The sequence below is a fragment of the Taurulus bubalis genome (genome assembly GCF_910589615.1).
Source record: "Taurulus bubalis genome assembly, chromosome: 10".
In the NCBI taxonomy this organism is placed as follows: Eukaryota; Metazoa; Chordata; class Actinopteri; order Perciformes; family Cottidae; genus Taurulus; species Taurulus bubalis.
In genome coordinates, this window is record NC_136598.1 from 18,738,595 (window position 1) to 18,763,764 (window position 25,170).

General features: G+C 40.0%; 2 protein-coding genes across 2 annotated transcripts; both read right to left on the bottom strand.

Moving 5' to 3' along the window:
- Positions 1-30: 30 nt before the first annotated feature.
- agfg1a (ArfGAP with FG repeats 1a) lies at positions 31-21,394 on the bottom strand. Its single transcript, XM_079225460.1, has 15 exons — positions 21,156-21,394; positions 14,182-14,275; positions 13,179-13,294; positions 12,150-12,315; positions 11,674-11,836; positions 9,272-9,391; positions 7,176-7,247; positions 5,173-5,388; positions 4,385-4,562; positions 4,009-4,088; positions 2,247-2,354; positions 1,969-2,013; positions 1,515-1,667; positions 1,252-1,346; positions 31-968 (listed from the first exon to the last, which is right to left on the bottom strand). Exons 1-15 carry the CDS (start codon positions 21,320-21,322, stop codon positions 909-911), a joined length of 1,833 nt encoding a protein of 610 aa, XP_079081586.1. The 5' UTR covers positions 21,323-21,394; the 3' UTR covers positions 31-908.
- A 1,123-nt stretch (positions 21,395-22,517) lies between these two features.
- On the bottom strand, positions 22,518-24,812 carry mrpl44 (mitochondrial ribosomal protein L44; the record flags this gene model as incomplete). The annotated part of the gene is made up of 4 exons (XM_079225051.1): positions 22,518-23,172; positions 23,333-23,511; positions 23,679-24,147; positions 24,637-24,812. 4 exons carry the CDS (start codon positions 24,810-24,812, stop codon positions 22,998-23,000), a joined length of 999 nt encoding a protein of 332 aa, XP_079081177.1. The 3' UTR covers positions 22,518-22,997.
- Between the last annotated feature and the right edge of the window lie 358 nt (positions 24,813-25,170).

The following is a 25,170-nucleotide window of genomic DNA, read 5'->3' on the forward strand; positions in this document are numbered from 1 at the left end:
ATTACTGACTCTAACACCATGAATATAAATATTTTTTTTTAAATATATACAAAACAAATATACAAGATTTTCCATACATCGATATAAATGAATGGTTTGGTCATTTCTTTCTTACTTAAAATTCTTTTTAATATATATTTATATATACTGTATATATTTACACATTAACTTAAAATTCTCTAATACCCAATGTAAGTGGTTTTCATCTCATTAGCCGTTCCTTTTACTCACTTAAGGACTGACTAGTTTAGAAGCTTTTTGACCTGGGCCTCTGTCAGCAGGACGCAGGATGGGCAGAGAAAGGAGTTCCCGGCCCATCCCGGATGTAGCAGTCACTCTTTTCCTCTTTTGCCAACAGAATAGGCTTTTTTTCTTTTTTTTCTCATCAGTGAGAACAGTTAACCTAAAAGTAACCTGCACAAATAAACAGTTTGGTTCTTCACAAATACAGTAAGTGGCAGTACCAATTAACTTATCCAAGCAACAGTTCTGTCTTAACAAATCTTATGTGTAAGATACAAATACTGATATGCAATAAGCGCTAATTTCAAAAAAGAAAATGAATATGTACAGAGTTGCAGCATAATGAATGGGATATACTGTATGCAATAACTTAAGTTTTCAGCCAGTTTGATTATACATTGTGGTTCAGTAGAGGCCAGGCCAGTTCACAGGTTAAATAGAGAAGAGGGATCAACCTCTCCCCCTGCACATACCATCAGTTTGATTTGCAGCAAATGATGGCGTCAGCATGACTGTCTGTCATATTGTTCCATTTGTGACAAACTGCGATACAAAATACAAATCCTTACAAACATTGTGTTTAAAGCTACTTGTGAAACAAAACAGTGCAATAAGTGCAAGCACGCCAGTTGTTGACCCTGTAGTGGAGCTGATTGGATGGATCGCTATAAGAAGGGATTCGTTGAAGAGCCTCCGGCTGGATATTGTGCAGATGGACCAGCACCCTAGAAGAAAAGTAGATACACAAACACAATCATACTTATTACTACTTAGCATTTAGGGGAGGGTCAAAATAAAGCTGCTATTTATTTAAATAAAATCCAGCTTTAATCCAACCACTAGCTAGAGTTTCATTGTAATAATGTTATCAATAATCTATTCAGCAGAACTAAGAATAAGGTAACCGCTTATTCCCGTTCAACAATAGTCGTGGCTCATAGGACCGAAGTCCCTTCATTCTTCTGTATAAAACGAATTTCTTTACAAAAAGAAAGCCCTCTTACTAACCAGGAAAGGGTTGCTAGAGACCATAGGTCCAGCCATGGCCTGCCCGAAAGGAGTCACAACAGGCTTGGCATGACCAAAGGCTGGAAATCCTCCACCTGAAAGACATGTACATTGTCATTTAGAAGAGGACCAATTGAATAGAATAACTTCAAACTGACTTTTTTAAGGGATGCAAGTGCACTCAGATGCACATGCAAGCTTGAATGTTAGCGTTATTGCAGCAGATGTGTCTGCATCTACATGATCTACACACAGACACACACCGTTGGGTTGCTGGGGATACACAGGAGGTTGAGGAAAGGGAGCTTGGCCAGGAAAGGGTTGCTGGAAGGTTCCACTAAAGCTGGTCGGGAGGTTGAAGGCTGGACCATTCCCAAATCCAGCTGGCATACTCATGGAGCCTTGGCCAAATGAAGCTGCAACACAGCAGGACAGGAACGGGTTAAACAAGTCTGTACAAGACATCTACAGGCATACAACAAAATAACAGGGTTAGCCCTGCTGTCAATCCAAGATTTGTTTTTTTAATGATTTAAAAAAAAAAAAAGAGCAGCATTTTACACTCGGGCTAAATATATTCTCCCCTGATTACTGTATTTCTTTATACCCTTTTTTTTGTTGCAGTCATTTTTACCTCAACAACATTTTCCTGATTGATTTGCAAAATGAAACAAGGCAACTTAAGAGCAGGGCACAGGAGAGCACAAGGGAACCTACCAAAGGTGGGAGGGCAACCCTGACTATGAAGAACCCTCATCACGCCTGTCAAGCATGGCAAGAGCAATCAGACAGCCAACTTAATCTCAATTTCTGCACCTTGCTTCATTGCTGAAGCAGCAGAGGCAAAGGTTGCCACTTCGGGTGTGCAAGGAAATCTAACAAATAATACACACCTGTATTTTTTTCATTGAATTCTGTACTACTGCACTAATGGAATACATTGATTGTGTACGTGCAGCACATATAGTACACCTCCCACACGCACACAAACATACCTGCTGCAGCCGCAGCCGCTGCCGCCATATTAGCCGCTCTGCCGTTGCTCTGGAAGGGGTTGGTGGGAGCGGTTGCTGGCGCAGCTACAAACGGATTAGTTGACTGAGCTGTTGGAGAGAGGTACCAGGTCACCAAACAAGTGTGAAACAGAACAATAAAGTGCACAACCTCAACATGTTAAAAACAAAAGCATTGATCCATGGAGGATGCCTCATTTCAACGTGTTTATGCCGCTGCCACACAAATGATCCCCTGTTGTTAGTGTCCTTCAACAAAACTGATCATGGCAGTAAGATGGAGACATTTTTGGGGGGAACAACCGTTTTCATTTTAGAGCACATACAGTCCACATTTCTTTTCAAACACAATGTGTATTCATGTGTGACGTACCATGATGCTTGTTCACAGAATGGGACTACTGAATAATGATCCACCCTCATTCTCTAATCACATCTGCAACCTGCTCTTGACATCTCAAGTAGGGCTGCAACAACAAATCGATAAAATCGATAAAAATCGATTAGCAAAAGTGTTGGCAACGAATTTCATTATCGATTCGTTGTGTCGCGCGATTATTACGGCAGTCATAAAGTCGCGGAGAAAAAAAAAAAAGAGCAGCGCAGAGCCGCCAGCGTGTCTGAGATTGGAGTGAGAGACTGAGAAACGCTGAAGTCGTGATCTTAGCAAAAATAGAACATCTTGGATGTGACGTGTCGAGTCTTGGCCAACCATCGTTAAGCGTTAAGCGTCTACAGCGGCTTTATTTCCCTCAAACTTGTTGTTAATGGAAGCTAGTCAGCTTGCTAGCTTGCTATCACGTAAGCTAACGTGTTTGGGTTGTGTATTGTCGTTAAAGTTACGTTATGTTCCGTTACAGTTCAGTATTGCTTGTAAAAAACCGTAACGTGGTGAAACATGCCGTAACCCCCCGGTCTGGTTCAGTTCACGCTGTCACTCGTTAACATTAAATCGGCACACTGGCGGATCTGGCTGCAGGTTGTTTTTTTACTCAAAGTAGACTGAATCAAATCACGTAGTTGGGCTTAGCCAACAACGTCATTTCGTGGTCGTAAGAGGCCCAGAATAAAATAGTTTAAGGAAGAGGACTCTATATGCAGCGCAGCTTGATGCAGAGCTGAGATGAGGTGGAGCTGGGCCTGGAGGTTTCGGTCCAAACCGACGTGAGAGGAGCAGTACAGCTTCCCACTGTCCCAGTGTTTCATACATATTGATAAAGCAGGGCATGCTAAAGCAGCCTCTACTCCAAGGAGATCAATTACAGTAAAAAGGCAGATGTAAAGCATACATGTGTATGTTTTTAGTGTTAGTTCATTTTAATCTAATTTGTTTAATTAACAGCTCGGGGATGTTCAAGGAGCAACCTGTTTGTGCTTTCTGAACATGTTTTGCACTGTCGCTTCTGTTTTTGAATAAAGGGTTGGAAAGTAATGTTTTTTTGCTTTTTTATCCGATTCATCGATTAATTGAAAAAATAATCAACCGATTAATCGATTATTAAAATAATCGTTAGTTGCAGCCCTAATCTCAAGTTCTCCCACAAGAGTAGAAAAACACTGAAGCACACTTTATTTATCTGTAGTACACTATATTTACCTGTAGTACACTGTACCTCACCCTGAGATTGCCCCTTGTTTTAAACATTACCTCCGACTTTAAAAATCATTATGGATTTCAATGTGGGAGAACAATTTGCACAAACCATCAGAAAAAGAAGGAAAAAAAACCTGTAGGTTCACTCACCACCAAAACCTTGAGCCATGCCAGGCAGGGCCTGCTGTGCGTGTGCTGTTGACATCCCAGTCTCTGGGCCAAACATGCCCCTGCAGTGACACAAAGCCAACACCATAAGCTCATCATGGAACCCAGCAAAAACAAGTGTGATGCGAGTGTGGTCACTGTATGTTTGTAGGTCAAGTTGCTTTGAATAAAAGTACATTTGTTTGCGAAGTTGCTAGATAGTTGATAATTAATTGATAACAAATAATAATGTTGTCTTGAATTGGATGCATCAACATAAGCATACATTAAAACAGTATTTGGTAGATTTAGGTGTTTGGTACCCACTATAGCAGGGGGCTTACTGCTCTGTGTGTGTTTTTTTGATGCCGTGTCTCACCCTTGTGAGGTGCTGGTGGTGTTGTAAACACTGGTAGCAGGGACTGATGGGCCAAACACAGTATCAAGCTCAGCGAGAGCAGCATAGCGGTCTCCCCTTGCTTGCACTTCTGACTGCTTCTGAGGCAAACCAGCTGCTCCTGCTGCTGCGGCTGAGCTCACCCCAACAGGAGCACCACCTCCTGGAATAAAAGCACATGACAGCAGAGTCGAGTTCAATCCACCTCAACTAAACCAATCTAGGAGGAAACTTCAAATAAAGACACAAACAAAAAGGGACGGAGATATCTGCCATATTCAACCTATTAAAAACAATGGGGAATACATCATTGTTAGCACATAAATACAGTTTGTAATATGAACAAAATAAACTAAAACCAGTATAATTCACAGATGCTTGAGTGCCACAATTCTGACCAAGTGAAATGAAACCAATACAGATAGCATTCTTCACAGCAAGAAGGTATTTTCATCATTTGTAGGGGCCTCTTGACTTTACACAGGCTGGTTGAGGCTAGCAGGTTGATTTAAAAAAAATAAAAATGGTAAGGCCATCAAATAAATACATCCAAGCCTCAGCTAAGCCAAAAATTAAGTGATTGCTGGAAAATCAATAAGCCCTATTTTGAGAGAGACTACATCTGTCCAGGCACTGGGAAGAAGACTCATAGGGACTTAAAGCGATGCGCCTGATTTTATGTTGTTAGTTGTGTCAACTTGTGTTTTTTTTGGTTAAACTCTAGCCTGACAATTAAGATCTATGAAACAGGCTAGGCAGGAGAAGTTTACCTTGCTCTGTTATGGCAGAGCTAAACCCGTTATCCAGGTCAGCCAGGGCTGCGTATCTATCGGCAGCGAGGCTAGTACTCTGTACAGCATCTCTGCCAGCTCCTGTGGAGTTACTCTGGGAGGAGGAACTGAAGGATCCAAAGTCAGCACTACACGATTTGGGGAAGCTGTCAAAATTTGCAAAATTGGCATTTGCTAGTCCCCCTGAGGCGCTACCTGCATGAAAGAGAGAGATTCAAAATCAAAAGGGGGTCTCGGTTGCTGGTTTTGAGTCACAGCATTAACAGGGTGGAGTGGAAGACAGGATCAGCATGGAGGGTTAAGTTGGGGTGCAGTCAGACTGGGGCTGGGTTACTTCATCATCTATAGGATGGATGGCAACACTTCTAAAAACATGTCCCCTGCAACACTGCACTATGCTGGTTCTTCATTAGCCTATGAACCTATGGAGCTTCTTTTTGTTTTGTTTTTAAGATGAGCAGAACAGCCTCTTTCTTGAGTGCTTCTGTCATCCGAGTTCAGCGCCAGACTGTGAACAAAGGGAGTTATAGATCATTTAAAAAAAAAAACACACAAAATGTGTTAACAGTGACATGGAAAACAACTTAAAGGTCACCGGAAAACCTTTTTGATCTGCCAACCACCTTGTAGGCATTACTGGGCTTGGTACTGAGAAGGCCATCACTTTAAACCAGATCTAAGATTGTTACTAGGGAAACAACAATTACGCGTTAGCCATTGCTTTTTAAAGAGCAAAGACAACAAAAAAAACACAACCTATTCAAGAATGGCTTAGAATTTCACTCCTCTAAATACCTGTCATTTGATTCACACTATATGTTTATGTTTGACAACAATGCCAATTCAGGCACTTCTCCCCTTTAAAAAAAAGATATCTACAAAGGCTTGCAGATGAAAATCAAGGACGGTTATTGTGTTCAATGTCAAGAACTCCGTTAGGGTTAACTGATTTGGAATGCAAAGGTTTGATGTTTAACAATATGTAATGGCTAACACAGAAAAACTAAAGATTTGGGATACTTGAGCTCAAAGGGGCCGGACTTGAACACAGCATAGTCTTTGCGATTCTGAAGGGGCAGTTTGTCACCATCACACCAGTTAATTATCAACCAGTGGTTGAATTGCATTCTGCGGAATATTGTTTGTTTAACTACCTTTAGGGACAGGTACAACCTTCCATGCATCTGACAAACCTATGTTGAGAGAAGGTTTGTTCTGCTACTAATGTAAACACTTTTAATAATAAAAATGCCCAGAAGTAATAAGGGATTCAACAAGTAAATATTGGGGCATCCTACATAACTTAAACAATAAAGAAGTGTTTGCCATTAGTAGATACAAACCTTCTCCGTACAGTCGTCTAAGAGCCTCTGAAGAACTGAAGTTGTTTACATAAAATTGTACGGCTTGAGAATAGCGGGAACACCTGATAATTAGCCTAACACTTAAACATGCTGCTAATGACCCAAATCCCTTTTCTGAAGTAACTCTCCTCATTAAGGAATCATTGAGTATCAGGTTTCTTATTTTATTATTTCTTACAAAACATACTGGATTACTGAAAATGTACTAAGTTACTCATAGTTAAAGTCATCAAGGGCACATTATTATGTTTCATAATTATTGCTAAATGGAAAGGATATGTTAGAAACAGTATAGTAACTGATTCAATCCTGTTTTTAAATCATGCCTGATCTCTTTGAGTCGCTTTCTTTTCCTTCTTTATTTTGCATTGTCACTTTGTCATGTGCTTCAAATTTGGTCTAAACTCCAGACTGTTACTGTCATTAATGTGAACCAATCAAAGCCTATTATCCCTGTTCTCAACCAGCGAGGTTATCAACAGTGATTCAGAGTTACAAGCACAAAAAGAGCAACAGTGAGACAGAAATTACATCCAGAGAGAGAAGGAACAGAGTGACTATATTAGATGATGGAAAGGGTGAAAGCTGTTTAGCGGGCAAGCCCAGAGAGAGACTTACTGTGTGCAACCTGAAGAGGCAGACCAGTGGCAAACTCACCCATACTGCGGCTGGATGAAAGCACAGTGAATGCTGGCAGCCCAAAAAAAAAAAAAAATCAAAAGAGGGAGGGAGGAATGGGGCAATGAGCAATGTAAGACAGGGCGGAGAACCAAAAGAAACGGTGTCAACTAAAGCAGAGATAAAAATGTCAAAGCGTCAAGTCAAAGCAAATCAACTGCTGCTAAAGCAAAGGGTTAAAAAAACACATGAAACAGAATGGACAGCTTAGGCCAGAGAGCAGAGTGATTCAGTGTCTGCGAGAAAGAGATTATCTTACAAAGCCGCTAGAGTGATGGAAGCTTTATCCATCAAGCAATAGACAAACTAAAAAGATCGCTGTCCAGCTTCACATGAAGGTAGTTATCACTGTATACCAGCAGAGGGCACTATAGTACATAACATGTTCCTGAGACTAGGGGGAGGTGTGTGTTTGAGCAAGAGTCACTTCTTTGTACAAGAGAGAAAGCAAAAACGAGTTACTGCTGAGCAAATATATAAGTTTTACTTGAAATGTGAGGTATTACTGCATGAAGGGTTTAGAGGGAAAATATAGACCACAATGACAACCACAAGTAAGAGAAGGACAACGGTATGCCAGTATGTGGTATAATATATTTGCCAGCCTTAGGAGCCAAGCATAGATTCAACAAAATTACACTATAGCATATATGAATGTTTAAATCCTATAATATTCCCATAAGGGCACAATGCACAATGTGGATACAGTACTAGCAGTAATGTGTTGCTGTTTTGCACAGCATATATCACTATAATCCTCTGTCTAATACCAGTGCAGAGTGATCTTCGTGTTTTAAGATGTATTTATTTCATAAAAGAAAAATAATTTGCAGATTCAAGAGAGAGAGATATATATATATATATATATATATATATATATATATATATATATATATATATAGTGTGTAGTAAGTGTTCACTACTCTTATACCCATCACTTGCCTTGGGGTTGCCTCTGATTTTTCACACAATTGGTAACCTACCAGTTATCAATTAAAATATTAGCTTTCAAAATAGGTAAAAAAAATAGAGATATGCTACATGTGGCACTTAAGAGTAAATGTTTCTAATGTGTCTGCAATGGTGTACAAAATGCTTCATGCTCCATTACTGCTTTTTAATTCTGGCCTATGGCGCATACCATGCTAATATAAGGTCATGTGTTCAACTGCAGCCAAGAACAATTTCTGTTTTGGAAGACAGAAAAATGCATTGTTTTTATTTGCCTTGAAGGAATTTATAAATAAAACTTGTGCTTCTATTCTTGGTCATAAAACTTAATTTGGTCTACTTGAAAAGTACTGGGACCATCTGGTGCAGAGTTGTCTTCCAAATTGGACACTAAGTGAATGGACATAGCGCATATGGAAAGGTTTGGGAAGTCGAGCATATTTTTTCAGACAGTTCAATACAAATGGCAACAAATAGGAAACTTGACCGAAAACATGACTGACAAACTGCTGCATGTAAATAGGTCATTTGTGTTTGCCTGTATCCAGTGCATGATGTGATTATTCATATTTTGCCGTGTGTATTGGCCAGTATCTGCAATCACTTTCTACTTACTCCCATGTAATACTTTGTGTGTTGTACTGTGTCATAATTAGTTGTGATTTTATTGTTATATTAGTATACTTGTGCATCTTCTAGAGCAGGCCTATAATACTTAAATAATATTTCAACTGAAACATTATCTGGTTATAGTTGTGTGTTTAACCATTGCGTTATAAATTCAAGGGCTTCACTGTAATTTGTAGCCAATGGTATATTCCATAGTGTATTATAGGAAGCCTACAGCTGAAATCTACAATAGTCTGTCAGACAGGGGAAACAGACAGTTTTCCCTGTAAAATCATATTCTGTAAATAAAATAAAATAAGTTTTGACAAACAGTTCGCTACTCATGTTATAAAAAGGATATAAACATTGTATCAATAAATTACAGGACCGTTGCTCTCACCTCCCTTGTCATAATGTCTTTATTCAAGCATGATTTGGATGTGTGTTATTTGTCCAGTGAAGAGAATTTGCTCTACCTGTATTTGAGGGGTGGAATAGGGCTTGGGGTGCGGAGGGGAAACCACCCGTCGACCCAGAGGTGCTCCCAAATGCATCAAACTTAGCAAAGTCTGCATTTGCGTTGGCATTCTGTGCTGCTGGAGTGGTGTCAGGATGAGGACAGACAGGTGAACAAAAAAAGCAATGAGAGGAAAAACAATGGATAAGATAATAGAATGGATTAATACATATGACAAAAAAGGCATAGAGGACAGACTACAACACAACAAACAATGGATTAAGTGCTAAATATGAGAGATAATCATAAGAGTGGTGTCACATGACAATAAAATGAAAAGCGGATTAAAACGCCAGCAAGATAGTCTGTTGTTGACCCTTTACCATTAGATGAGGGGTCAGCAACCTTTCTTATCCAAAGAGCCATTTTTCCCTATTTTCCAACAAATAAAATGTGTCTGGAGCCACAAAAGCTATTTGATGTCACAGCTCATATTATATACACAATAATAATAATAATAATAATAATAATAATAATAATAATAATAATATCCAACTCTTATGAAGAGAGAGAAAAATACAGTCAATTAAACACAGAACTATGCAGTCCTTGAGGCCTCCCCATATCTGTGGCTCATGGGGTAGAGTGGTCAACCTGTAACCACAAGGTAGCAGGTTTAATACCTGTCCTCCACACAGTTTGAATGTCGATGACTACGTTTCCATTTTAAAAACACATTTTTCTACGTTTACACTGAGCGTCCTTACTTCGCCAGAGTTTTAGAGCACCAAAAACGGAGGAGTGTTGAAACGCTCCAGAGGATGGATACATTTTTACTAATGGACGCCTCACTATCTCATGAGCTGCCACAAAACTAGCAGCTGTTCAGTTGGGAGACTTGATCCACTTTGTGAAAGCATATTTACTTTACTCAGTTTGCTGCAGCAGTTGAGAAATCACTCTTTTTCACTCATCTGCAGCTTGATACTTTTCAGCAAATGCTGTGTGCTTGTTCTGGAAGTGTCTTTCAATATTATTTTTTTGCTGATTTCTCGCCACATATCAAGCATACAGGTAAGCCAGCATCGTTGGCAATGATAGCAAATGAAAACGTCCACGCAGAATTAAACTCTGTTTTTCTCCGTGACTTTTCATTTTTTTTATTTATCCATTGACAGTTTACCGAGGGTGGGACTCTGCAAATCATGATTAGCCACCGGCAGGGAAAGGCACTTGACAGTGACGATGCACATTTAGTTAAAAAAAAATATTAAAACATTTTTTTTATTTTCAGTGACACAGTATCACCTCAAACTCCAAGATACGAGGTGTTCCCTTTGAAAGATTGTCCAATGTGCAAAAAAGTAAAAAATAAAGCCTCAGGGAGCTGCAACAGAGTTTAAACTCATTAAAAAAAATTAACTAACATTATTAAACGAATGTGAAGATGAACAAATTTGGCTGGTCCTGTCACGTAATACCACGCTATAACAAACTCCCACGGCAGGCTTGCGCTGGCTGAATTCTAGATGCTTCCGTCGCTAGCTGAAGGTCCATCTCCTGGAGCTGTGGACGGGCTCTCCATGCAAAGTATGAATAATTTTTTAATTTCTGCCACTTTGGATTTAATTCAAAAAACAAACTATAAACACATACACAGACCATACAGCATCTTAGTGGCACAGCAAACACAATAAAGGCCGACGCCATGCGTGAAGGTTATAAGAGCGCTGTGTTATTTGACTAGTTCTCAGAGTTTTGTTGCATTTGCATATTTCTGCCCCTATAGTAGTTGGCTTTTCTTTTCTAATAGCTTATGACTGTAAATGTAGATTGTATTGACCGAGTAGTAGAGGTGAAATGTAGAGCTTGTGTTGGTTCTTTGAGGGGGAAATGAGAGGACATTATCCTGTATGGGAAGCAACCACTGATAATAACTATGTTACAGTCATCAGTAACCATCGGGAGCAACTCCAATACTATTTATATAAATTCATCTATACATTCCCAAAGTGTCCACAACTCAGTTGCACGATTTCTAACTAGGACAAAAACATCAGACCATATAACACCGGTCCTTAAAAACCTTCATGGGTTACCTGTGGCAATCATAATACAATTAAAAATCCTCTGAACAGCTTTGTATGATACGGTGCTATACAATTACAAATGAATATGCTTATTATTATATTTTGTATGGCTGCTGACATTTAACATATTCTGCATGATCTCAAACATCTGCCTCAGTTTTATAAGAGGTGATGATTAGAATGCACCATCAATTATCAGCATGGGATTGAGAACAGTGTGACAGAACTAGACATCAGATAGTGATCTGATGTCTAGTTCACACTGTTCTCTATCCCATGCTGCATCCTGTTACTGCTTTTGAGTTATTCAATCAATCAGTAAGTTCCTTACTTGTGTGGCTGTTGAAATGTGCAAAGTTAGCAAAACTGGAGCTGGCGCCTGCATTCATGTTGGACGGGGCAGCAAAGATGTCTCCACCCAAGTCACTGAGGAGGTCGAACCTCTTGTCATGGAACTGCTGCTGATGGGTTTGTCCACGGCTCACCACTGGAGACTGGTGGAGACAAGAGATGGATCATTTCTTTTTTAACTGCAGTCATGTGCTGGTCACTATGCATTATGTGTATGAGTCCTTGAACAACATGAAGACTATGGAAGACATAAATATACCATTTGACAGGCAGCGGCGTATTTGTCAGTCTATGTCTGCAATGTGTCTTCGTTCATAAAAAAGCATGAAATCTATCCCAGTGGGTATACTTGGTCATCAAAAAAAGGATGAAACATTTCATTGATCAAAGTTGTCCTTCATGGGTGAGCCAACCAATTCATCAAGTGTACGTGTATATGCATTACATATATCTCACCTGATTAGGTGGGGTGTTCTTGTTGAGGTGTAGGGAGGGGGCCGACTCCCCCAGCAGGGATTTCAGTGGTCTAACCTCCGGGGTGCTGCTGGTGCTGCTGTTTGACGAGCCAGAGATGGAAGCATGGACGGTTGAAACTACTTTGGCCTGCTCAGGAGGTACGTACCTAGGAAACAGTTAACATGACATTACACTACTGGCTAATTGACATATAATTATAGTTAAGATAATCTGACATTATCAAAATAATGGCATGACAGCGTTTTGGCAACACAATAATTTTGCCAATCCAAATGTGATAACATAAAATATTTATTTGGGTGCAATGCTTTTCACAGAGAGCAGACAGGCAACGTGTTACAGGAGAATGGCCTATGTGAATGAAAATGTATGTCTGCAGCAAATGTAGGCATGTTGAGACAAGCACAGCTCACTTTGGTCAGACTTCAAAGAGTAAACACTGATGACAGAAGAACTACTACCGACACCAATAGTTGTAATAATCTAATAGTCGACTGAGTAATTGCATACTCAGAAAAACAACTCCATCTGTGTGTATGATGCACCTCAGTTTTGTATGGGAACAGTCTAACTGCAAAAAACAATAGTTTCACTAAATAAACATTTACTTTTCATGAGCAAACCCTAATTTGCAAGCATTAATATGACAGGTACCTGTTTGTCCACTATTAGTATCTGTCTGAAATATTTGCTCTCCTCCGTCATTTCACTCTGTCACAATGCACCAGGAAGAACTATGCTAAACATCATACATATTTTAATAAAATAAAACATACAACTTCGTGGAACAAATAGAAATTGCACATTAAGCAGCTGTAATGACCTACATTGTGTGCATTTAAAGAAGGGTATCTGGTGGCTTGCCTGAGGCTAACTGCGATGAGCTGCCTGTGTTACTTTTACAAGCCAGAGAGACGAAAAACACAAAGAAAAGCTACATGTCTGCACAGAGCACATCGGCAGAGGATTGTTCATATCTTGCACTGTCAGCTTGCAAAACTGACTTACCATCTCTTCTTTTCATATTTCTCTTGAAGGAACTCCTTAACCTTCTGCGGTTCTCTGAAGTCTGGTATTGAGGTGGTTCTGTCATCATAAAGGCCGAGCCAGAGCCGTTTACAAACCTGGAACACACAGAGAAACAGAACGAGTGATCTTTGGTAGAACATGTCTGTAGCACACACACAGCTACAAATAAGTGCAAGATTGTCAACTTTTTATATTTAGACATTAAAAATGGTGAGGCTGAAGTGAAATAGTAGCAAATGAAAGCCATGGGGAAACAAAGTGTTATAGTTAAATCACCTTTCAGCTAAGTGCAGCAGGTTGAGCTCAAAAGAGCATTTACTGAAAAAAAATTTAGTCATGTGCAAATTAGACTAGGTCTATTGCAGACAACTGTCCATTTATGTGCACTGCACAGACGAACGTCTTCAACGTGTTTGAATTGGAGGCAAACATGAGTTGACCCAATGTCTGGAAAGAAAAGTTGAAAATAGTCAAATCAGTCCGAGTCTTACCTTTTTTCTGGCCTTGGATTTTGGATAGCATTCCTAAAGTATTTGCCTAATCCTGTAAAGACAGATTTATAGGCTCCATGCGTGTGTGCACTCAGTATAGGTTGCTGCATTGTAGATGAAGCAATAGTGCTGCAAGAGGCCGTGTGGTTCTTATGTTGTAAACCTCTGCTGCTATTATTTCTCAAGCTGGGTTTGGAGCACAGCACATACAAGCTCACCTTTTCTTTATAATCAATATACTTTTGAAACTGCAAATTCTGAAAATATAAAGTTATGTGTCAAGTGCTCTCTGTGGAAATACAAAAAAACTACTTGAGGGCAGTAGTATTTATATAGCAGCCTTGAAGGATGTGTGCATCAGCTCCAACCTCAAGTCTCCTGCATGTCTGCCTGCCCTGCTACTTTGCAACAGCTTTTAATAGGCGGAGCTTCCCATGTGGCATTCACTATTTCATACTCCATTCACCAAAAATGGCTACAGACATGCCTACCTCATTGCCATGTTTCTGTAGGAACTCTATTTCCTGTTGCGTGAAGGTTGTCATGGAGATAGACTTGACTCTGTGAGGTGGATTCAGTCCTCGTCTGTTGATGAAGAAATGGAAACTGGTGAGATTAATTTCAAGACACTGTACATGCATGACGACCTCATCAGGAGATCCAGATCCCACCGCTCAGGAGGGTGCCATCTAATTAGCAGCAAGCTAACTGGCTGGTGTGTCTAACTGGGACACGGACGACAGTATTACAGAGAGAAATGACAAAGACAAATACTGACAGAGAAAAGGGCGTAAAACAGAACAAAGGAAGTGGGTGAAACACTCTCCTAACTACCACTGACTGAACTGTGGTTGTCAGCACCGTAAAAGAGCGCGTGATGTCCCCTAATATAGAAGCTTCCATTATGGAGTAACACCCATTAGCCCACAAGCCTTGCTCATTCTCTTGAGAAGGTCACAGCTCATGCCACAACAGCCCAAATTAAAATAAGCCTGCTAACTGTAATAGTGGGAATAAACCATCTTTAGGCTTTAATAATTAAGCTCCAGGCCTGCTTGCCTGAGTATTTTATCCCTTCTACCCAGCAGTAAGGGAAAACGAATGTAGTGCTGGCTTCAAGGTCACCACCTGTTTTGTCTGTGAGGGTGGCAATTATAATTTTACATGCAAGAAGATTATTTTAACTGCGACCAGAGTGTAATTGCTGAGCACTGTATTCTTTAGGACGAGGAAAAGACTTCCTAATATCAGACAGAATTGTCAACACGTGACACTCCGTTTTTATCTTCAGTCTGACATTGCCTCCACTCAAACCCATTTCTGTGATTGAAATGAAACTGAATCGACTGTTGAAGTCTCCAGTCAGTCTCCAGTCGGTGTGCAGTCATCTGGGTTTTAAGAATGTAGCCAAGTAAAAACAAACTAAGATTACGACAGCCTCGATAGTGAGTGATAATGATGAGTATTGAGTGTCAATCTCATTACTCATCATTTAGGGTCATCTGGTGGCTTTTCATCAACAGATGAGCGGGTAGCACTGGTCATATACCACCCACATTGCAATACAAACCCAGTTGAGAATTGTCCTTTTAATAGAAATATCCCTGTTTGTTTTTTTTATGTGGTGAAATCTTGATGTTTTTTTTTTTTTGTTTTTTTTAAATACAGCGATATCTTGTGGCACCCTTGGCCAGTCCTCAAAGCACCCCAGGGTACCTATTGTGAAAACCACTGCTCTAGGAAACAAGATCCACAGAGTCACAATTACAAACACAATGTTAAATATAAAAAGGAGCGAGATCCTAAAGGCAGTGAAATACTAGACACGACTGCTAAATTATTCACTGTTACCCCGTTACAGAACACGTTCTCATCTCCACCCATTCTTTACAGATCCATCAATCAGATGACTGTTCCGCAAAGTGTAACAAACAATAGCTGCGTCAACTACTATTCAAAACTACAAGACAGAAAACAGGTGTATACAATGACAAGAGCCACTGTGCTTCTATTAGAAAGCGGTCCATTAGTTTCTACCTTAGCATGGAGGAGAACCATGGGAAATACTAGGGGTATTTCTAGGGGTAAGACTTTATCAACTGTTATTTCATACTGGTCACACTTTCAGAAAAGACAGCTAAGCCAATATAATGCCACTAGCCCAACAGATAACAGCTTTATGCAACTGCTATATTTCAACATAACAGGATCTACCATGAAAATGAAAAAACAATGTTTATTTGCCAAACCAATCAACAGACAAATGACAATTAATTACTTAATTCTTAAAATGACTTGCCAAAAATAGAAATTGTTAGTTGCAACTTTTCACTCGAAACTGAACAATTGATTTTGAGGCCGTTGGTCAGGAAAAACAGAAACAAGACATCAATGAGGGTTCTCACCATTAATTGAATGCATAGTGGGAAGCAAATGTATCAAAAGGATGAAGAAATAACAAAACAAATGTATCTGTAAAGACGGAGTCTAAGGGAGTCTCTGTGTATTTGAGTTGAAATGTGTTTGTATGCACCATGAGGTAGGTACTGATCAGATCATAGTCTGATGATGAAACTAGGTCAGATACAGGGAGAAAGCTCCATAGCCCTGAAGGTCTAAATATGATGACAGCATCTCTACCCACCCAGTAGTCCAAAGGATTTCTCATGCCATTTGGTTTTTAACTCATTTACTGTATTTTATCATACTGTGACAATACATTTCGAAATTAGTTCAATACAGAATTTTGGCCACCCTTATTCCATTTAAAGTCTATTTCAACTTCGAAAAGTACGTACAAGCATGTGTTGCAAAAAGGGGACAGTCTTATTATCAGGGTCTTGTTACAACTGTATACAATATAACTGTTAAGTGATTCATGCGTTTTGGATTCTAGTCTGGTACCGACTCCAACGCAATGTTATTGCCCCAAAGCATTTTTTGCTGGACTTGGTAGCCATAGCATTGTGACAATGTTTAGTGACAGTAGGAGTATATCTATAGGGAGAATAAGATGGCAGAACTGATAATAATTAAGTTAAATAAAGAATTTATAAAATTGCTTCTTTCATCACGATACAGTTACACATCAACAATGTCTGTCACACAAATAATAAATAAACTACTGATCATCGATGGTTGCCAAGTTCATCAATTCCCAGATAATGTATAGTGGTAGCATAGTGCATCAGAGAACAGTATCACATATTGCAGAATAAAATAATTATGACCTAGTCGCTACTTTACATGAGAGCAGCTCAGCAGGGAAAACTCATTTCAGCTCATTTGCATACTGGCTCCAGGGTAAGAGAAACTGGCAATGTCAAGTCACAAAAGAAAGAAGAGGCTATGCATCATCCTTCACTTAGCAGCTTTAAGTCCATAAAGTATTTTACACCTTCCACAATTAAACGCAGAATGTGAAGGGTTTGTCCGTAGAGGTTTGTAAACGCCACATCATAGTTGACCTTTCTTTTTTTTCCCGGCACACTTGTCTGCCATTTCCGTAGTTTCCTCTTAGATGTGTGCTCACGATCTGGAACCAAGTCGCTACGTTTTGTTGCATTTTATCAAAGAAAATACAAATAGTTGTAATAATCTAATACATGGCTCACTATCAAATCAGCATCTGCCAAAATAAACCCTTATCAATTTGTCACCCAACAGTGCTTCAGACCCTGCAATCATTTATGAAATCAAATGTCAGGGGAATGGGAAATCCAAACAGTTTTAGAGAGTTAAAGTCATATCTGTTAACTTGCCATTGATGAATATTATTCAGCACATTTTGTGTCATGTACTCCTGAGTACAACTGACACAAAGTCAGTGATACCTCCCTCCGCTGTCATGTCAGTGTTGGAGCCTTGCTTACTCAGGAGTACATAGGCCAAGTGGGGTTAATTCCTGCCAAGGGCAATTCTCCAGAAAGAGACATTGTGAATGTTGTTCCTCCAGGGAAGGTCTCCACCTTTATAAGGAATGTGTTTACATAGTAGATTCCAACTCAACCCATTAAACAAAAACAACTATGGGGGGTTGGGGAAGTTATGAGGTAGTTAGACATGCCCCGGTTATCACCAATAAACATTTAAATGATATCACTGCCCACCCGTCAAATGAAAGGAGAAAAGGGAAACAATAACTTCCTTAAATTCATTCCTCAAAATAATTTCTATGGTTGCTTCAGCAAAGTCTCTCCCAGTCAAATGTACTTAAAAGACTGTTTGTATCAACCAAAACGACACATCAAGACAGAGAATGATACTTCGGCGCTCTCTCACAATGCTCAAGTCTTTGCCTCTCTAGAATTAAAAGAAAGAGAAAGGCAGACAGTGACCTCTGTCACTTCCTGTGGCACACAGAACAACACATGCTGCTGATGTAGCAGCAAGGTGGGGCCATACCACTTCCTGAGCCTACAGTCATACCAAGCTTCCTGCATGCATCCGACAGACAGCAATCCTTTCAAACCCAGACTCTTCTGCTGAAAATATTTCCGCCACTAAAATTCCACACATGTTTTGTCTTTATTAAAATGTTAGAGAAAAAAGACAGCAGAAAAGAGATGAGGAATTGTAATCTCAAGCTATTTAAAAACTCAATTGACTCACATTACAGACTAAAACTATCGGGTGAGCAGATGGGAAATTCACATTAGAGTCCCTGCAGACACACCAGTGAAGTGAAATGGAGGGCAAACTATGCCCATCAGCAAACACAAAATGATTTGCATTCTTTTCAGTGCTACAGTAAATAACCTTCACATTCAGTGAAGGCAGATAAAATAGTTTGTACAGCTTAAGGTCACAAACCAAGCCACACAAGGGCCGTATCTATGCAGTGTATGTGGGACAAAGAGCATAGCAGTGTGTCGATGAAGTCATCTTCCCCTGTCGACTAATAAAACTACGTGGTCATCAGTGGGGAATTACTGAGCAACAAATACGTTCCCTTTGCCCTGCAAAATGATTAGAATAACCATTATTCACAAATAATGAATGGCAGGATGATTTCCATAAAGCATTAAGAAGCACCAGTGAAAGGAGCTGACTGTGTGAATAAGCATAACAGGATGGACAGACGAACAGCTTATTGATTTGCCAACTATAGCCCACTGCCATTTTGCTCTTCTCAAATGTTTTCACAACCAAAGGCTATGCTAAGTAAACATAATTCATATATTTACAAACCAAGGTAAACTATTTGTTAGCAAAGATGGGACTGGGTGACAAAGAGAGGAACATAATTATTGACTGAGACAAAACCATACCTATGATGCTACGTTTCTGAACTATATCTTGGTTTAAAAAAAATAAGCAACAGGTATCAAAAATCCTTCTTGTTAGACTGCCGTACCAATGGAAAACTGGAATGTATAGTTTTTAGCACTTGATGTAGGGTTGGGCGGTATGGTCAAAGTTCTTTTCCGATATAGGTCATTTCATATCTCGATAATGATATAAATCACATATATCTGGTAGTCCAATAGATAACCACATGGTAAAATGTTTTATAACTGCTAGATGAATTAAATATTCAACAAATGAAAACTACAGAGTATTCCCTCATTTTATTAAGAACAATAGTGTAATGAGAGAAAAATTAATACATGTTTCCAGCTATACAGTACACACTGTCTATGTTTACATGCATGCGCAAAAAAACAGTGATCAGATTAAGGACAACAGTTTAACAGCACTGAAGTATTTACAAACATATGTATGTAAGCACGCAGGAGTTGAGCAATGAAGTTGAAATCAATCAATGAATGAATTCCTGCACATAATTAATTCTAACCAACATTTGTGTTCCATGTGCACCTTTACAAATTATTATCCACCATTAATATGCAGAGACAACCCTGTCCTGAGCTGTATGCACTATTGCATTCTGGGGAATGTATCTTAAAGGGTTGGAGAACCTTGTGGTTGGAAGGCTGCCAGTTGGAGTAGTTTGTCAATCGCATTGAAATGAGCGTTGATACAGAAACAAAACAGCAATCTTCCCTCAAAATATATATATATATATATATATATATATATATATATATATATATATATATATATATATATATATATATACACACACACACACACAATTTCATCATGATATAATTCCATTGACAAATGGAATTATTGCCCTGCCTTATATGAGGGCATACATTGGTTTGGTGGTACACTCATCTAAAGTCACCAGAGGAGAGTAATTGTATCCATATTAGCACAATGTAATTTAATATAAATACTATAAGGAAAATATTCCTTATGTTGTATTCTATGTTTTGTATTCTGCAAAGGACCGAACACCTTTAGAGAACCATGCAATCAATTGCCAATACTATATTACACCACATTATAGATTTCTTTCCAAATGTGCCAGCATCACACACTCACAACACAAAACCTATTTAATACGCAACTTTAGACAGCTTTATTGAAGTGGGCTATCTTTGGAAGAAGTAACGGAATGCTCCACTAATCCCAAATCCCAAGCTACAGATGCTTGGTTACACAACTGCTTAGCAAAGCTGGAAGTCAAACAAACGCTATTCAAACAAGTCAAAACATCCAGCTCCACTGAAACCATCAATGCTATGGTTGGGTTTTTCCAAGTGGTTGTAGGGAGCATACTACTGACATGTGTGTTCGAACTTCGCACAGAAGGTTTTGGGGTCAGCCAGTAAAACGAGTGAATGTATCGCTGTTATTTGTCAGTGTGCATCTCTTAGAGACAGAGTAGTGTAATACTTCTAAATCTCACCAAATACAACTGAATGAATACCGGTATTGTATTACCTCAAATAATGTGGCTTTCCCCCGCCCAGGTGTCTACCACCAATTAACATTTAGCAACGAAAACACTGAAATCCAACAGATAATTCTCGCAGTGGGTCCGAGTATAATAACAAAAAGCTACATAATAATAAAAAATAAAATACAAAAATCGTGAATACAAACTAAGAAGTGGACTAGCAGGCAATTTAAATATGAAACGTTAACGTTAGTCATCTCGTATTCGTATGTTGGAGATAAACCACATCAGCTTTAATTAATAGCTCAGTTAAAAAAAAAGGTGGTGGTCGACCGACACGTTGCCAGCAACGGGTACAGATAGCAGCAGCTGGCTACTGGCTTATCTGACCTAGCTAGTCCAAGTGTCAGATAAGTTATTTGACTAACATAAGAAGCTAGCTAACGTTAGCTCGCTTCTCGTCGTAGTTGCAATGTCAGCTCGCTGGGCTGAACACCGTCACCTCGATGCAACGTACCCCGCCCAACTCAGCAGAGCGAGGCGATGTCAGAACAGCTAAACTCCCGGTGGGTACGGTCCCCGGTACCTATCTGACGTTAGCTAGCGCGACTAGGCTAACGAGTTTCAGTTGCCAAACGTGGCGTTGAAAATAAAAAGACGTTATATCGTGTTAGCCATGTCTGAGCTAAGGTCACTCGGCAACATAATACTCACAGGATGCCAGAGCAGGAGGTGCACACGAAGGAGCCCAAAGTCATATTGGCATAGGTTGGGCCGCGCTGGTCGCAGTCGAAGCACTTTCTGTTGGGAGGCAAACTCGTCATTTCTCTCAGCATCTTTAGGTGTTTCTCCTCTTGTTTTCGTTTCGCACTCGCCGCCATGATAAAGGTTATACACAGCAGGATTAATAATAAAAAACGGGGTAGGCTGGACGGTCCGTTGGAGTTTTTTTAGCTGTGCTTTTTTTAACGGTCGCCGGCTCGTGCGTAAGACAGAGAGGGAATGGGTAGGTGGCTCTGTTGTTAGGGGGGAAGGGGAGGGGGGCGTCTCCTCGAACAAGAGTTTGAGGCGTTGGATCGATAATACTAACGGAACAAGATGGTTTTTGCTGTTGACTTCCGCCTTCGCGGAAATCCCGTTATTCATGCAACCGCTTCTTTTTGGTTCAGGGGCGTCTAGTATTCGTTTTGTCTCAAGATGGTTTTTAACTTCTTTTTTTTAAAGGTATGGTTTATTGAGCCACTTTTATCTTATGAACCGTAATTAGTACTTAGTAGTCGACAGCAATGTTGCTCTTGCATGTGTGTACTGCGCATTACCCATTTTTGACCGGCATCGATTACATTTCATATATATTCCCGCGATTTGGTAGTACAATCACGGTACATTACATTACTTATGGTTATCAGATCATAGATCAGATCAAAATTAGGAGCACACGAGGTGGCTAAAACGAGGAAATACGGAGGTTAGAAAGGGACATGAACTATCTTGTCTCTTGAATGAGATCGCTTGGGTTGTGAGTTGTACGCATGACAGTGCACAGACCGCTAGTCTTTCTTTAACTCATCATCGCCACCATGCGGTTTAGCATAGTCTCTGCAACACGATGGGGGTGCAATAAGGGATATGGAATTGTGTGTTTCTTTCTAATGCTTCCGTTTAGGATGTAAACAAACAGACTTGTTAATGAAGACAATCTTGACAGAGTACAACATGTCCCTTTTGCCTAAAAGTATAAGGGCTGGTCAGAGTATTCCTTGACAGAGAAAATGTACCATTAGCACGGACAACACTTTGTCACTCTTAAAGGAGTTCCATATAGATGTGTAAAACACACGTGCTATTAAACATTTAAAAATATAACTTTAAAATGAATGGAAATTCATATCCTTAAGTAAGAACCTAAATTACATTAAAGATTAAACTAAAGTAATGTCAGAGAAAGAAATCTCAAGTTTACGTCCACAAATATTCACCTCATAAGACACATGGAAGAAAATACTCATGATCCCAAAAATGTGCATAAACAAAATTATGGTGTACACATAAGTATTACTTTTTTTATTACAGATGAACAACATATTATAAACAGACCAAGCTAACCAAATGCCATTTATACAACCAGATATCAGGGTCATTTTGTGCCATGGTCGGCTATGGGACCAGTGGACTTTACTCTTAACTGTTATCACATTAATAGAAAAAAAAACACTTAGATTCCCATCTGACACAGTTAAAAACAGGATCTTACATCAGTCACAGTCAACGTGGAAATAAGTTTTATTTTGCTCTCCTTTGTCTGGGGGAAGTGATTTTGATATACCCAAAAGAAACAATCATGATAAATCCACACTTAGACTAATATCTAATAAGGTAGATGGTGATCTTATTTATGTTAACTTTCTCCCTACAATCCGGAGCAAGTCTGTAATCCACAAACGAGATATGCTTCATCTCAAATTATCTCTCCAGTAGATTCATGCTGCTTTCCTGTCCAACTGCCCCCAACCCCTGAAAAGATCTTCTGCTGCTGAATAAAGGGTTGATACTTCATTAATTGCTGCTGATTGATTGAATTAATGGCTGCAGATGCTGCTGTAGTGGAGAGAAGTCAAGGGGTCTGTGGTTCTTGGTGTAGCCGTAGAGTATCCGGAGGGCCACACGAGCTGCCTCTTCCTCGGCTTCTACAAGTGTCTCCCCTGGACCCTGAGCCAGAAGCTTCTTGTCGCTGATTTGACAAACATAAAAAAAATAAGTATACTATTCATATTATACACAAAACACTGTTAACCATTAAGTCTAATATGAATTAACTGCATATCACTCAAACTTAAACAAATAAATAAAAAAAAGTAACTTGTAAAGAAACTTAAGCCAGCTCTACATACCTGTACAAGCCAACAAAGTATAGTGGCAGGACGGTACTGGCTCCAGCAGACCTGATGAGGCGAGGCTCTGGCAGTGGAAGGTTCCTCTTAGTAAGCTCCTCCACTAACAGTCCCATGGGGTTGACAATTGTCCACAAATCAAACAGGTCCTCCCCAATCAGCTGAGTACCCAGGAAATCCTTTGGGGGGGAGAAGAACATTTTTTAATAAATACGTATGATCCTGCTATACAAATACTGAATGATCCTGCTGTACAAACAACAGAGCCAAGTCAAGAGTGTGAAGGTGGACAAATCATAGTCACAAAATATTGAGTAGCCATTATACTCTGCAGGAAGTCTCTTACCCTGAGGAACAATCCGGTTCTCTCTGCTCCCCTGCTCTCCCGTAGAGCTCCAATTACAGCCAAGAATGTTGAATGAAGCACATCATCAGGAACAGGACAGTCCGCGCTCATGGTTAGGTCTTCAATGCCAAGATTTCTTGCTACATTGGTCACAACGGCTGAACTTGTGAGGTGCCTCACGATACTCTCCACACCCTCCCTCGGCAGGATCGGGAAGCTGGCCCTGCACCAGTCGGTCAGGAAGCTTTTCGTGAAACTCGCTCCCTTTTTACTCAGCTGAATATTATCTTTCAGAACAAGAGCGGTGGTCTCAGAGTCCACACCTAACCCCTGTCTCCTCTTTTGCTCCGCCTGCAGGTAACAGGGATTGATGAAGGCGGTTTTCAGCAACTCCAGGGAGAAGCTCTCGTGGAGACGGCTGCTGAACGCCTGAACCTCAGCATGGTAATCCCAGTGAGGCTGTTGAGACCTGAAAGAAAGTCAAACAACACATTTTACTCCGAGTCCTGATTTACCCAAAATGGTGTCTTACAACCGTGCAAAATAATGGTTCTCACTTCTGGCGTGTGCTGTTGGGGTTATCCAAATAATCCCCATGTGTGTATTAGAGCTGACAGAACGTCTTACTTAGCATTAATATGTTTCGCACTATTCGGAGAAAAGTGTCTTTGAGGGTTATGGCTTCAACCTTTTGTCAGGATTGCCCTACACCTGTGCAAAAGCACCATGATTGACAGCTTCGCCACTGGGTTCACTTCAAAAACTGTGGAAATAGTAACTACACGCGCACAGCTAAACAAGGCTGTCTATGTGTATTGTCACCCTGCTATCTTAAAAATCCACCCTACTCACTTAACTAAAATGAATACACACGCTGACCAATAGAACCATGACATTAATGGCCTTGGGATGCTCTCTATTCAGCTCTTGTGTTAGCAACGTTAGCGGTTAGCCTCACCGTGGCTTCGGTGGCGGAGGTCCTTCGAGCTTTAACTTCTTCGCCATGAGGTATGTGTATGCTTTCATCCATCGCTTTTTCTCTCGGACCTGTGACAATGACACGTTTCTGCAAACCCGCTGACAATGAATTCCTAATGTTAGCACACCACGATTTAGTATATATCCGGACGCCATGTCGACTACAGACAGCGGAGTGCAACGGCTTAAACTGTCCGACACGGAACGTCAATCAATATCCGGTCGGCCGGACAGTTCCGATGTAACGGCCGGAGAAGCGTTGCTATGGAAACAAACAAACGTTTACCAAAATTAGCCAGCAGAGCGGAACTCTGAGTGAACTTTACGGGACTACACAGCTTACAAATTGCGAGAAAACATATAGTTAGAGAATACGTATATCTTATTTATATTTCTCCTGCCTGTCTATTTGACGACGTCCACTCCTGAAGTCCGGGAAAAGATGGAAGATAATGGGGTGACAGAGACTCAAAAGGAAAGTGGAGATGCAGCAATAACTTCCTCTATAAAAGAA

Excerpts from the sequence above, each read along its gene's own strand:
- agfg1a (XM_079225460.1), bottom strand. The coding sequence starts at position 21,322 with ATGGCGGCGAGTGCGAAACGAAAACAAGAGGAGAAACACCTAAAGATG. Across the intron at positions 14,276-21,155 it reads ACCTCCTGCTCTGGCATCCT|ACGAGGACTGAATCCACCTC; the intron begins GTGAGTATTATG and ends CTTCATCAACAG. Across the intron at positions 4,563-5,172 it reads CTCTGCCATAACAGAGCAAG|GTGGTGCTCCTGTTGGGGTG; the intron begins GTAAACTTCTCC and ends TTATTCCAGGAG.